The sequence below is a fragment of the Chaetura pelagica genome, unplaced genomic scaffold (genome assembly GCF_000747805.2).
Source record: "Chaetura pelagica isolate M959 unplaced genomic scaffold, ChaPel_1.0 scaffold106, whole genome shotgun sequence".
NCBI lineage: Eukaryota > Metazoa > Chordata > Aves > Apodiformes > Apodidae > Chaetura > Chaetura pelagica.
In genome coordinates this window covers 4,138,269-4,150,447 of record NW_009954222.1, presented here as the reverse complement: position 1 = coordinate 4,150,447, position 12,179 = coordinate 4,138,269, and the positions used below count along the sequence as shown (strand labels likewise).

The 12,179-nt window shown below is 40.5% G+C and overlaps 1 protein-coding gene across 2 annotated transcripts in view; it reads left to right on the top strand.

Moving 5' to 3' along the window:
• Nucleotides 1-12,179, top strand: part of TBC1D4 (TBC1 domain family, member 4) — a 52,995-nt gene that overhangs the window by 24,384 nt on the left and 16,432 nt on the right. Inside the window, exons 10-12 of one of the 2 annotated variants that reach the window (XM_010003493.1) lie at nt 294-520; nt 2,303-2,452; nt 11,670-11,830. In XM_010003493.1, the coding sequence (XP_010001795.1) occupies nt 294-520; nt 2,303-2,452; nt 11,670-11,830 (538 nt within the window). The remainder of the gene's footprint in view (nt 1-293; nt 521-2,302; nt 2,453-11,669; nt 11,831-12,179) is intronic. The other variant, XM_010003495.1, reaches the window with a different exon arrangement.

Sequence of the window (12,179 nt, the reverse complement as noted above, 5' to 3'; positions counted from 1 at the left end):
GCCCGGAGTAATTAGTATGTTGTTTGTGTTGTGTATACATTTTTATTCCTCCCTCCTCTTTTTTTTTTCTTTTTTTTTTTTCTTTTTTTTTATCCCTTCCCTGAAGAAGGAGGACGCTGCTGGTTTTGGACTAAATTATCAAAGGATGTCTGGTTTTGGTGATAATTAGCATACAATAGGCCACGACAAGCAGGGGGAGAGGCTTTGGTGCCCCGGTGCAGCCCATGGGGCTCAGCGCGCGCTCCGGCAGGGCACGGAGCAGCAGGCCTCACTCTGCTGACACTTCCTTCCAGGACGCTTCGCCAGGCGATTCCCCACCGGCTACTCCTCCAGCCTCCCCGGTGTCCTCGGCCTGGCAGCCGTTTCCCGAGGAAGACTCGGACTCCCCCCAGTTCAGGAGGCGCGCGCACACCTTCAGCCACCCTCCCTCCAGCGCCAGGCGGAGAATAACCTTCCAGAACGGGAGGTCCCAGAGCGTCCGCTCCCCGCTCCTGCGACAGACCTGCGTTGAGGCGACAAGGTGAGTCAGGACGCGCCGTGCCACGCGCCTGCTGCCTTCTGCTCTCTAGGCACACGAGTCTTGCCCCTCTTCCTTCTTATAGAAGCTGTTTCTGCACAGCTCTGCTATCTATTTATTTCTTTTCAGCCTGTCTTCCCTGCCTCCGAGCAGTTTGGGGTTTTGCAGTATTGCAGTAACTTGCTAATCCCTGGATTAGTGATTAAGGGGATGCGTCAGTCCGGAGAAATTGATCATCGGGCTTGATGTTGGCACCGATCTGTTGGGTTTGTTGTTTATTTATTTGTCAGGCCCTCTGGAGAAGAGGTGCTCACTGCTTTTCATTGCAGAAGCCATAGCCTAACAGTTTTATGCCAGGATGAAAAAGGCACCGACAGCTTCAAGTGTCAGCTACTGTGTTAGCCAAGCTACCAGAGAGTATTCCAGAATTAAAACTGGTGAGGAGTCTCACAAAAGGATTTAGGATTAAACACATCCACTGAACTGCAAGGCATGCCATTTGCCTGTTTGCCTTTTTCCAGAGCGTCCCTCTCTAACTTTTTTCCCTTCCTTTTTGGATACTCTCCAGCTGTTAACATGTGGAATTCTGTTATTTCAGGAGTTCCTTCGCTCAGTCAGAAGAGGTCCCCACAGTTCCTTGTGGGCCTCTTTGGTTGTACTTTCTTTGCCTCCAACCTGACTATCTGCAGTAAGAGACTGAACTCCAAAACCTTTACAAGATTCAGGCCCAGATGAGCTGAATTTTTTTCTGGTGGAGGAGAACTTTCTCCAAACTATTTGTCATGTTTCAGTGTTTAGCTGCAACTATGCTTTTTGTGGGCTCTTTCTAAAAAGGGCTTTAAATAGTAGCTTCTCACGCATTTGTCTGGATTAAAATATCGGTGTGAACGCTGCAGCAGCTTGTGCAGACAGGCAAATACGTTTTTGCTGTTTAAGAGAATGGAGGAGGGCGAAGGGTAAGAAACTAGCCTTGAAATAGCTTTGTTACATTGTGTTTCTGAAGAGATAGTGTTTTTTACTAAGATAAACTTTGGTCATTTTTTTTTCCATTGACAGTGTTGTATGCAAACAGGAAACCCTGACAGTTCAAACTGAAGGACTTGCTGACTTCAATTCTTTGTAATAACTTTTAAGAAGTTGCTGATTAAGTGGCATCATCAGCAGATTTTCAGTCAAAACAGTTTGTGACAACTTGGTTCTAGGCTGGCATTTTTCCTTTTCTCCTTGACTATTGAGGATTAATAAAAAATTTGAAGTAAAAGAAACTGATTTAATTTTTATGCCCCCTCAACACTTACTATTATTAAGTAATGTTTAACAGTGTAGGAGGGCTTTCTTGATTTAAACACTTTACTACATTTAAGTGTGTTGCTAGAACATGTTAGTAAGTACAGATTGTTTGTTATTTACAAAAGCAAGAGAAAACTTAGGGGAGGAAACAACATGGTTCATGTTATTGGAAGCAGTTTTCTAAGGATATTTTCTGAATGTTTCAGAGATTCTTTTTCTGAATTTGCTTTGAGAACAAATAAGGCTAAAGAAATAAGGTGGTCTGCCTGTTCTGCAATGTCATTGAAATGTTTCTTACAAGAAATCAGCTGTAACAGCAAAACCAGTATCATCAGGGAAGCTGCCCAGTAGTACACTTGGCACATTTTTCTTCTGGGAAACAAAGGACTGTAAGCCAAGATGAGGTACTTGGCCAGTATCTTTTATCTGGATGCTTTGTTATTGTATCCAAATCCATGCTGACCCATCTGCTATGTTCTCTTGTTGCCTGCACAGCCCTGTTCTTGGGGTTCGGCGCGCTCTCAATGAGAGTGAATCTGCGTCACCTGGTCTCCCCTCCTCTGTCTCTGCCCCTTCTTTCCTGAAAAGCTTTTACCAGGGCTCAGGAAGGTTGCTCCAGCACTCGGAAAATGACCTCTCCAAGAGGTGAGAGCATTGTCTCCTGCCTAGTTCTTTGCTCCACAAGCTTAACAACAGGGTTCCTAGTGCAACGCAGCACATGGGACCTCTCCCACTCGGCCTTGTGCTCCTGCATTTCTAACAGACTTCCTGAAGTACTTTATGCAAATGGTGCACAGGCTTTTGGCCAAGAAAGAGGCTTCTCTGCTGACACCTAGTAGCTGTGACCTTATTCTGCTGCAGTGCTGCCAGTCTCTTGCGTTGGTTTGTCACTTGAAATGCAACTGTTTTTAGGAGCATCACGCCGATTTAATGCTTTCTCTGCTGAATGCAAACCAGCATGTGTTGCTGTGATCAATGGCATGTGAGAATAACAATGTGAGGAGTGTACAGTACTAATGTGGGATGCCTGTGCATGAGGAAGGGGAAATTCCAAGCTAGTTGGGTGACACGAGATGTGAGATGTTTAGGGAGAATTGGAAAATAACCTGCAATTAAAGAGGAGTGGGGAAGCAGTGAAGGTATAAGAAGGGCTTTCTGACATCAGTGTGAAAGATTTCAGTGTCTGAATGGAAGTCACACATCTTTCTACTGTAAGAATAGGCTGTCCTTCAGGACAAATCTTGAGAAAACTTTTTTCCGAGGTAGGCCTGTAGTGAATACAGTGAAGTTTTGAACTTCATGATGCTTTTTTGTCAGTTGCTGGCCTTTTTATTTCTCTCCTGTCAGTGACAACCTTTCCTTGTCAATCTGTCCTTGTTCACTAAACTATACTTGTGTCTCTGGTACTCTATCTCTGAGTGTGGCTCACCCTTAATCATACCTAACAGTTGGAGAAATTGCTCTTGTGACTGTTTCTCCTTGGAAAAACAATAATTTATTGTATTCTTACAAAAAAAAAAAAAACAACAAAAAAAAACCAAACAACAAAACAAACAAACTAAACAAGTGTTGAGACCTGGATCCTGGGTGTTAGGACTCTAACACATGGGGATTTCAGTTGCCTGAGATGAATGTGGAAGTTTTTAGGGGTGTCCACAGAATTTTTTTCATATTGTGAAGTTTCATTAAACACAGATTAGTTTGTCATCTCCATTTTAAGGTAGACTGTAAGAAATGATTTAAATATGAAAGCTAATGTGAGAGGCTGATGACCTAAAGGTGTCTATAAGGTACAGTTTGCTGTAGTCATTTCTAGTGATACATAGGTTAGGATAAATATGAAGTACATATCTCCTTAAGCACACCGTATCCTACCTTGATTTCACTGACACTTAGTGTCTCTTTCTGGCCTCTAATCTGTAATTGATAGCATGCAGCCAAAAAATGTAATGTAGACACAATTACAAAACACCTAGTGGGAAATTTCTAGAGTTTAGGTCTTTCCAACTGAATAAGCTTGTGTAGAAGTGGAACAAAGTGTGACATCCTTACAGGAAGATAACTGCATAGACTTAGTGGCAGGACCCCTGCCAGCCCTGCCCCTTGTCCACCCAGTTCCACAGTTTTTAAGAAGTAAATGTTAATTGTTATATCTCATCCAATGTAGAAGGAGGCTTTTAATGTCACCTGTTCTAAACCTTGTGTCCAGCAATAATCAGTATATAAGTGAATTGGATGCCTAGGTATTCCATTCCCTACTCCACTGCAGTAACACTAGACCAAGTAGCAGGTGAATTATTAAAGCTGAAATTAAATAAACTGATGAGTGCACACCAGGGTGTGCAGAGAAACTGCAAAAAAAAGAAAAATATTTACCTATGTCCATCTTTGTTTCATTGTTTCCTTCAGTTAGCAGACTTGGGCAACAAAGATGACTGGGGGATTGGAGCATCTTCCTTATGAGGAAAAGCTGAGAGAGCTGGGGCTTTTTAGCCTGGAGAAGAGAAAGTTGAGGGGAGACCTTATTAATGCCTGCAAGTATCTAGAGGGTGGGTGCGAGGAAGATGGAGCCAGACTCTGTTCAGTAGTTCCCAGCGACAGGATGAGGGGCAATGGGCACAAGCTGGAACATAGGAAGTTCCATTTAAATATGAGGAAGTCTTATTTACTCTGAGAGTGACAGAGCACTGGAACAGGCTGCCCAGGGAGGCTATGGAGTCTCCTTCTCTGGAAATATTCAAACCCTGCCTGGATGCAGTCCTGAGTAATGTGCTCTAGGTGATCCTGCTTTAGCAGGGGAGTTGGCCTAGATGACCTCTAGATGACCCTTCCAACTCTGACAATTCTGTGGTTCTGTGATTTAAGCTGAACCAATGCCCAGGTTAGTTTATACATGCAGCTGAATCCCATGAAACACAGCTTTCTGGATTTGGAGAATATATGTATTGAGTATTATACTAAAACTGTGCTTTAATGCCAGCTAATTCCAAGCTGAAATTTTTGAGATACTACTCTTTCTGGAATTGGTTATGCATACTAGTTAAGATACTGCATGTCATTATGATGGATTTTTGATCTGTGAGGTGGGGAGATGTTCAAATTAGGAGTAATTTCCAGAAAATCACTTTCTTTCTACTTAGGTTTTATGGTATATGGGGTTTTGATACTATTTAACCTTGAATTTGTGCAAAAACTCTTGTGAAAATGGGTTCTTGTTAGTCATAGGTTTTGTTGGGAGCAACTCGGCCTGAACTGTCATGGTAAGAAAATTACGGTAGCAAGGATGAAGTGTTGGCATCTAGTTAGGTTCATGTAATGAATACAACAAATATAGTCAGAAAGAAGTGCTGGGTGAATAATGTTGATGTGATTATAGTGGCTGAGGTAATCCAACCATCACTTGAACTGATTCATTTCTGACTAGATATCACTGACTTTTTCAGGACCAGGGGCAATGGGTGCGAACTGGAGCATAGGAGGTTCCATGTAAACATCAGGAAACACTTATTTCCTGTGAGAGTGACAGAGCACTGGAACAGGCTGCCCAGAGAAGTTGTGGAGTCTCCTTCAGTGGATACATTCAAAACCTGCTTGGACATGTTCCTGTGTGATGTGCTCTAGGTGATCCTGCTCTGTCAGGAGTGTTGGACTAGATGATCTTTCGAGGTCCCTTCCAACCCCTAAGATTCTATAATTCTATAATGGAGAATGAAATACATTGTTCTGATGGTAGTACCTGAAACTCTTGAGACTTTCTCCGCTTTAGCTTGCAAATGCGTGTCATGCCATCAGGTTTACGAATGATAGAAAGCTCAAATCTTTGGTGTGGTTTTTCATGTGGGTTGTTTTGTTGTTTTGTGGGTTTGTGTTTTGTTGGTTTGGTTTTTTTCCTTTGGTTATTTTTCACAGAGACAACAATCTTCTGTCTCTGGTAGGCTCAGTATGAGGTGTTCTTAGTATTCTTGTGAGAGTGTATGTTAGGCTGGAATTTAGTGCATTGTGGCAGTCCTTTACCATGTGAAGTCTATATGCTGCACAACTGTTAAGAAGCACTAATGGAAACTTCAGTGCATTTTCCTCTCTAAGAGTAATGGTTACTACGCATTCGCGAAGTGTATCCTAGCCACACTGCACTGGAGAAAAATTATATAGGAAATCAGACTATAAATAATGTTGCTCTGAGGTTACATGTGGTACAGCAGGCAGCTTTTCTTGGTGTGCTAGTGAACTTTGATCTGCAGGAGCAGAGCCACTTACAGTCAGAATTCTTTATAGAAAGATTTTTGATGGGTAGCAGTCAGATGGGCCCATGCAAATAACACCAAGCCAGGATCAGCTGGGGAGGTAGGTGTTAAAAAGCAGCTCTGTTCATTATATAGGTGGTGTTATGTATTGGCCACTGTATAGAAGGTATGTCTGATCCGTGTTTATGTCACACTCGACATGTGGTCACAAACTCAGACAGTGATACTAGGGTGTTGGAAATACAGGGTACAGTTCTCAACTGACTGTAGACATCTTTGTCTTATCTAATCAATGGAGAGAAGTTGGTTTTCCTACACAGTTGCTCTCATCCTAATATGATTGTCTTTAATTTTCTGACATTTACAGAGCTGATCATGTGTGTTTATCCACCTTCCTTCCTGAACACTAATGCAGTGCTTGTCACTGGGAACATGTTCATTTAGAAAGCATGAATCATGCCCTAAAAGATTCTTGACATTCATTAAAAAGGAAGCTTCAGTTGACTTGCTAGGATTTAAATGGCTGTGTTGGAATACCTAAACCCAGAAGAAATTAAAAAAAGGCTCCAAAAAAGTGCACTATTATGAAAGACCTGTCTTTTTTTTTCCCAGTGTTTATGGGGAGGTTGAGTTCTTTGGGCTTAATTCTAATGATCACTACTGTGATGCTTTATGTGGAAGAGAGAAAACATCATTTTCTGCTGTAAGGAATGAACAAAATAGTAAAGTTTGGCATTGGCACAATATTAGTAGGTGCCTTCAGAATGTTTTTACTGCATTGTCAATTCATTTGTGTAGAGAGAAGCCTGGGCTGTGTTTTGTGCAGTGCTATTGAACACAAGTACACATAAGGATTAAAAAAAAAACTATGCTGTCGATATGGAGGTAAACAAACAGCAATTTGAGAGAATAACCTGTTTTTAAACTTTCATTTCTATAACTTTTGGAATTTCTGGCTTTTATTCAGCAGCTGCTCCTGAAAGTCAGGCCATTGAAATAATCTGTTCTTTTGCTGTAATATAAAAATAAAAGCAGCACTTTAAAAAACGGAACAGCCTTCAGAATAGGTGCAACTTGCCTTTGCTGTCTCTCTTCACTGCATTGTTATGCAAGGATAATTTAAGCTGGTTTATCACCACCTGAATTTGAACTTATTTTTTTTAAAACACCTTCATTTTCCTATGCAGAAAGTAAAATACTTGAGAATGTTATTTACAAAAAAATAACAAAGTAATAATTCAGAATAAAAATATGTGACAGGAGTGAGAATCAAGAGAGGCATAATCTGGTCCAAAGTAGTTTTTTCTTCCTTCTGGAGGGGAGGAATACTTCATGCATTAGACTTGCCAGCTCAAGTCCTGGGAGTTGAGATATTAGCTGTCTTTCTGTACTTGATCTGGGGATTTCTGTACCATCTAAACCTCCAAGTAGGTCAAATTGATTCAAATGCTACTTAGACCAACCAAGAGAAGAAGTTGAAATGAAAGCAAACTGGGGAAAAATGCAAACATTGACATAAGCAGAAACAGTATTTATTCTCCAGTCAGTTGGCTTGCATGAATTCAAGTGCATTATTTTGAATAATTTAGGTTAAGTGTTGTGTAGTAAGTTCACAAGAAATGATGCAGCTTTGTATTTTATTATGTTTCTTTTGATATCAGGCTTTGGGAGCACTTTAACAGTTTTGGAAAGAGATTTTTGGGTAATTGAAATCAAGTTAAAAGCGTATTTGAACAAATTGTGGGTTGGTTTGTTTTTGTTTTGTTTTTTTTATTGTTGGTTGGTTCCACCCCCAAACTAGCTGTCTCATCTCATTATCTGATAGAATAGTAAGTGGGATGATGCATTGATGAAAACTGAGTTGCGAGATAAAAAGTTTAGAAGATCTGGTACTCTGTACTCTTGAGTACTTGGGTTATCACTTGTAACAGTTTAAGGATTAATAGTAGAGACTGAAATATTTGAGGCATTATATCAAATTCATAGCTTTTCACTTTTTGTTGCATACAAGCTGATTAATGGATTTTGGTTTCTTTGGGTCAGGAGGATAGGCTAAGTAGCCTTATGGAGAACCATTCGTCTGTAAACTAAACTGTGATGCATTTGTCTGAAGTACAGAGTATTCCATTGTTACCATTTTCTAGAGCTGCATAGGAGGTATGTTAGGTGATTAAAACAGGAATAGTAAGTAAAATAAATTGGAAATACTCAATTTTGTGTAATTTCTCTATTGAATTATTTAGCTTTGCCCTTTCATATGTTTTACAAAACAGAAACAAGTTCTGTTGTAGAAGCTGCTCCATAATCTAATTGTCATTTTCTTAAATAAAAGTAAAATAAAATAAAAATATTGTAATCATGTCCTTATTTTTGCAATTTAGTTCTTAAATATCTATTCTGTAGTTCTGTAAGATTTTATGTACTACCATCTCTTAGCTTGCAGCAAGTTGATTCTGGTGCACTTAGTCTTGTTCAGTTGCTGGTAGGTTGCAGCAGGACAGGAATTTGTAGAAAGCAATTGCTCTGTCATTGTATAATCCAAGAAGTCACTGTTGTTCAGGGTTGCTTTTTAGTGTCTCTGCTCTTAGTATCTCTGCTCATATTAATAAACCTCTTCATTTTTTAGGGAACTGGTAGCTAGTGGTTAGGCTGCTTTTTGGTGGTTTTTTTGTTTGTTTTCTTTGTTGTTGTTTTTTCCCCTTTGCCTCTGCCCTGTTTAGAGGAACGGTATGAGGTGTTGCTAGCCTGTTGGAGAAGAGTACCTACCTGCCTGGCTGTCAAAATCCACAACTACCTTAAAACCTTAATTAACCTGATTTCTTACAGGTACAATCAAGAGCAAAACCAGGCAGTTAAGTTCAGGTATGAGAGATGATGAAGTTTAGGGAATAAGTATTGTACAACTTTTATTTCAAAGTGGGGAATATGTAAATGAATTAACTCATCTGTTTTTTGCACCAACCTTCTGAACCATTTCATCACAGGATAGGAGACACTGTCATTTTACTGTGTTCTTCCTGCTTTTACTCTGTAGGATATTGTTTCACACCTTTAGATCTGAAGTTAAGCTAGTCTGTCTCTCTTGGAATGAGAAAACGGCCTTTGCTCCCATTCTGGCCTCCCTTTCCTAAATCTTGGTGTTTTCAGAGGTGCCCTAGCCTTCCATTTCATATGGCAAGATGCATGTATGAGGCTATCAAAAGTTTTTCTCTAATCACGCATCAGACAGTTCTTAGAAGGAGGAGGTGGTTAATGCTAGTTGTTAAAAATAGCACAGGAGTTTTGGAAGAGAGGGTTTAACAGCAGAAATAAAGATCCTCAGAAGTGTATGATTTGCACACTACAAAAGGTAGCACCTGGGACCAACCAATCCTGCTGTAAGCCTGTGACTCCAATGGTTTAACCAGCTTTGTTCCAGACCCTAAAATAGCCACCATCTTACTCTGACTTTCTTTTAAATTTTACTCCTTTAAAATTAACACTGTTCTTAGGACTGCCTGCATGTTTAGGGACACAGTAGCTCAATAGCTTTTTGTATATAGCAATAGAAAGGAAGTTTTCTTGTTACATAGTTTCTATTTAGTAAGGCTTGGAATGACTTATTTTTTGTGTACTAACATGTGATATGTAAGGATTGAAATAGTGATTAGTAGTTTCTCTGTTCTTATTTATAGAAACATGAGTTATAATGATTCATATATCCAAACTCAATACCTTATTTTCAAAAGCTGTTGGACTGAAATACCTTTGGAAAACAGCAGCTCCAGATTAAAAGTAAGATTTTTAGTCTATATTTAGCTAGCACAAATAGTGGTTACCTCACCACCGAAGACTCTGTAAAAGTTAGGCAAAGACGATTGTCACAAGGTTTCCTGTTGCTATTTTGGTTAGTGCAACATGGGACTTTACTGAGATCACTTACAGAATGATGCATAAGGAACTGAAGGCAGTATAGGAACTAAACTGGGATTAGAGGATGATTCAGACTGTTAGCCAGGGCTCCTAGCCCATAGCTCTCTTCTTAGAGCAGGAGAGCAGGGTGGTGCCTAATGCTGGGTAAGTGAGCTTGAAGACATCATTGTTTCTCTGCCAGGATATTGAAGCAGGGTCTGATACGTGTGTATATTTGAGTTCTGTTTGCTCATTGAGGCCTATAGATGTTGGGAGCCTGTGGTTAGATGGTCAGCATAGGGACAGATTTGATCAACACAAAGGCCAGTTCTAGCCTGGTGGATTATCATTCAGCACCAAGTGTTTGATATGAGAAGTGCTGATTGAGATGGTGTAGGTGGGAGACTGGTATAGCTGAAACTTCAGTAAGATACAGTCTGCTTCCTTTGCTGATCTCTCCTTTTGTGCAAGCCAAAAGTGGGGAGACTGCAGCTGGAAAACTGTGTTCATCTGCAACTAATTTACCACCACAAACATAGTGAATGTGAATACCTAACCTGCTGGGCTTTTCTTTAATCTGACTCTTTCTAGGGACTTTGTACCATAGTATGGAAATTCATCACAGAATGAATATTTCAATGCAGCAGCTGCTGCTGTGTGATAGAGCAGTTTTCCCTGTGATGAAGCTGTAGATACAGTTTCCCATGTTTGATGCTGTCTTCTCAAGAAGGCTGTAGTGGTGTGTCATGCTGCTGACGTTGCATGGAAAGATTTGTGACAGATAATCAATGTACCCATTGCTATACAAGATCTGTGTACTTACTATATTACCACAAATAAAATATTTCTGAAAGTAGCTCAAGTACTTCTGAAAGCCAAATGTTCTTTCCTTTGGCAACAGTCAGTAGAAAGATGTGCTTGGTGTCCTCTTAACATGATCTCCTGGCAAAGTTTCCCTGTATCTTCTCCTTGCTTCTTCCAGCATCTTAAGCTACTATAAAAATTACTGTGTAAATATTTTTCTATGTGGCAACAGAGGAGGACATCAGTGCTGCTCAGGTCCTTGTGGCAGGAACTGACTTGCCCTCTTTTGGCAAAAGCTCTGTTCCTTCAGCTGGAGATGCTGATGAAACATGAGGACATTTGGCCCCATTTATGCTGGTGAAGTGTCCACTTCTCGTGCAGCCTCTTTCTTATGCTTCAAGAAGGCCAGAACATAGTCTCCAATGAAATACTCACCTGTGAGTTCATCATGCCAGTTAAAATAGCTCTGAATGGGATGTTATGCTCTGCTAAAGCATCATCTGCTAAAGCAACATCTGTGCATTTAGGTGTATTACATCATATTGCCCCTATAAGACTCCTGTATGGTAAAGCAAAACCCATTGATGTCTATTTTAGAGGCAAAATATTACCATGTTTTTCTTAGCTTTTCAGAAAGTTTAGATTTTATTCTGAGCTTCCAGCTGAATGCTTCATGAATGCTATGAGTCCTACCTGATGGTATGTAGTACTGACTTCCCAGTGCTGTGGTACAGGAATACAACTGGGCACTTCTGTATTCAAGGCGAAGCTCACGCACAGCATGCTTTGCCTTCTGAAGCTTCCCAGCAAATGCTCCTGCAGGTTTGAGTGTGTACTGGACAGAGTCAGTGAAGTTGTTTGTTTCTTTTTTTAGTCCAAAGTGACTGGCTTTAATTACCCCACCTGCTTTTTCTTTCCTTCAGTGATGGGGAGGGAAAGAAAAGAACATCAACTGTCTGCAGCAGTGAATCTGTAAATGCTGTGGGGGCCACGCTCACACCTCGCCGCATCTCCTGGCGGCGGCGAATATTCCTGCAGGTAGCTTCACCTATGAATAAATCTCCTTCCAAGATGCAGCATCCAGGTCTGTGCGTGCTTTTAAAGAAAATAAACAAGAAGTTGTTACTGACTAGTTGTTACTATAGTGAACTGCAACATGTGAAAATATGCAAGGAAGAAGGAAGGCAGATTGATAACAAAATTATTCCTAGAACCTCGCTAGAGATCAGTTGTGCTTAGTTGGCTTTAGGGTTTTGTTTTGAACAGAGGAGTCTGTCATCAAAATCAAGTTAATGGCAATCTGCCACAACTGCACTGGTAGCAAGGAAATGAAGAACTACCTCTTGCTGACAAACTCTTTAATAGTTAGCAAATCTTCACCCTAGCCTGCTTACATAATAGCAGTGTTTGCAGGAAATGTTAAATTTCCTGTC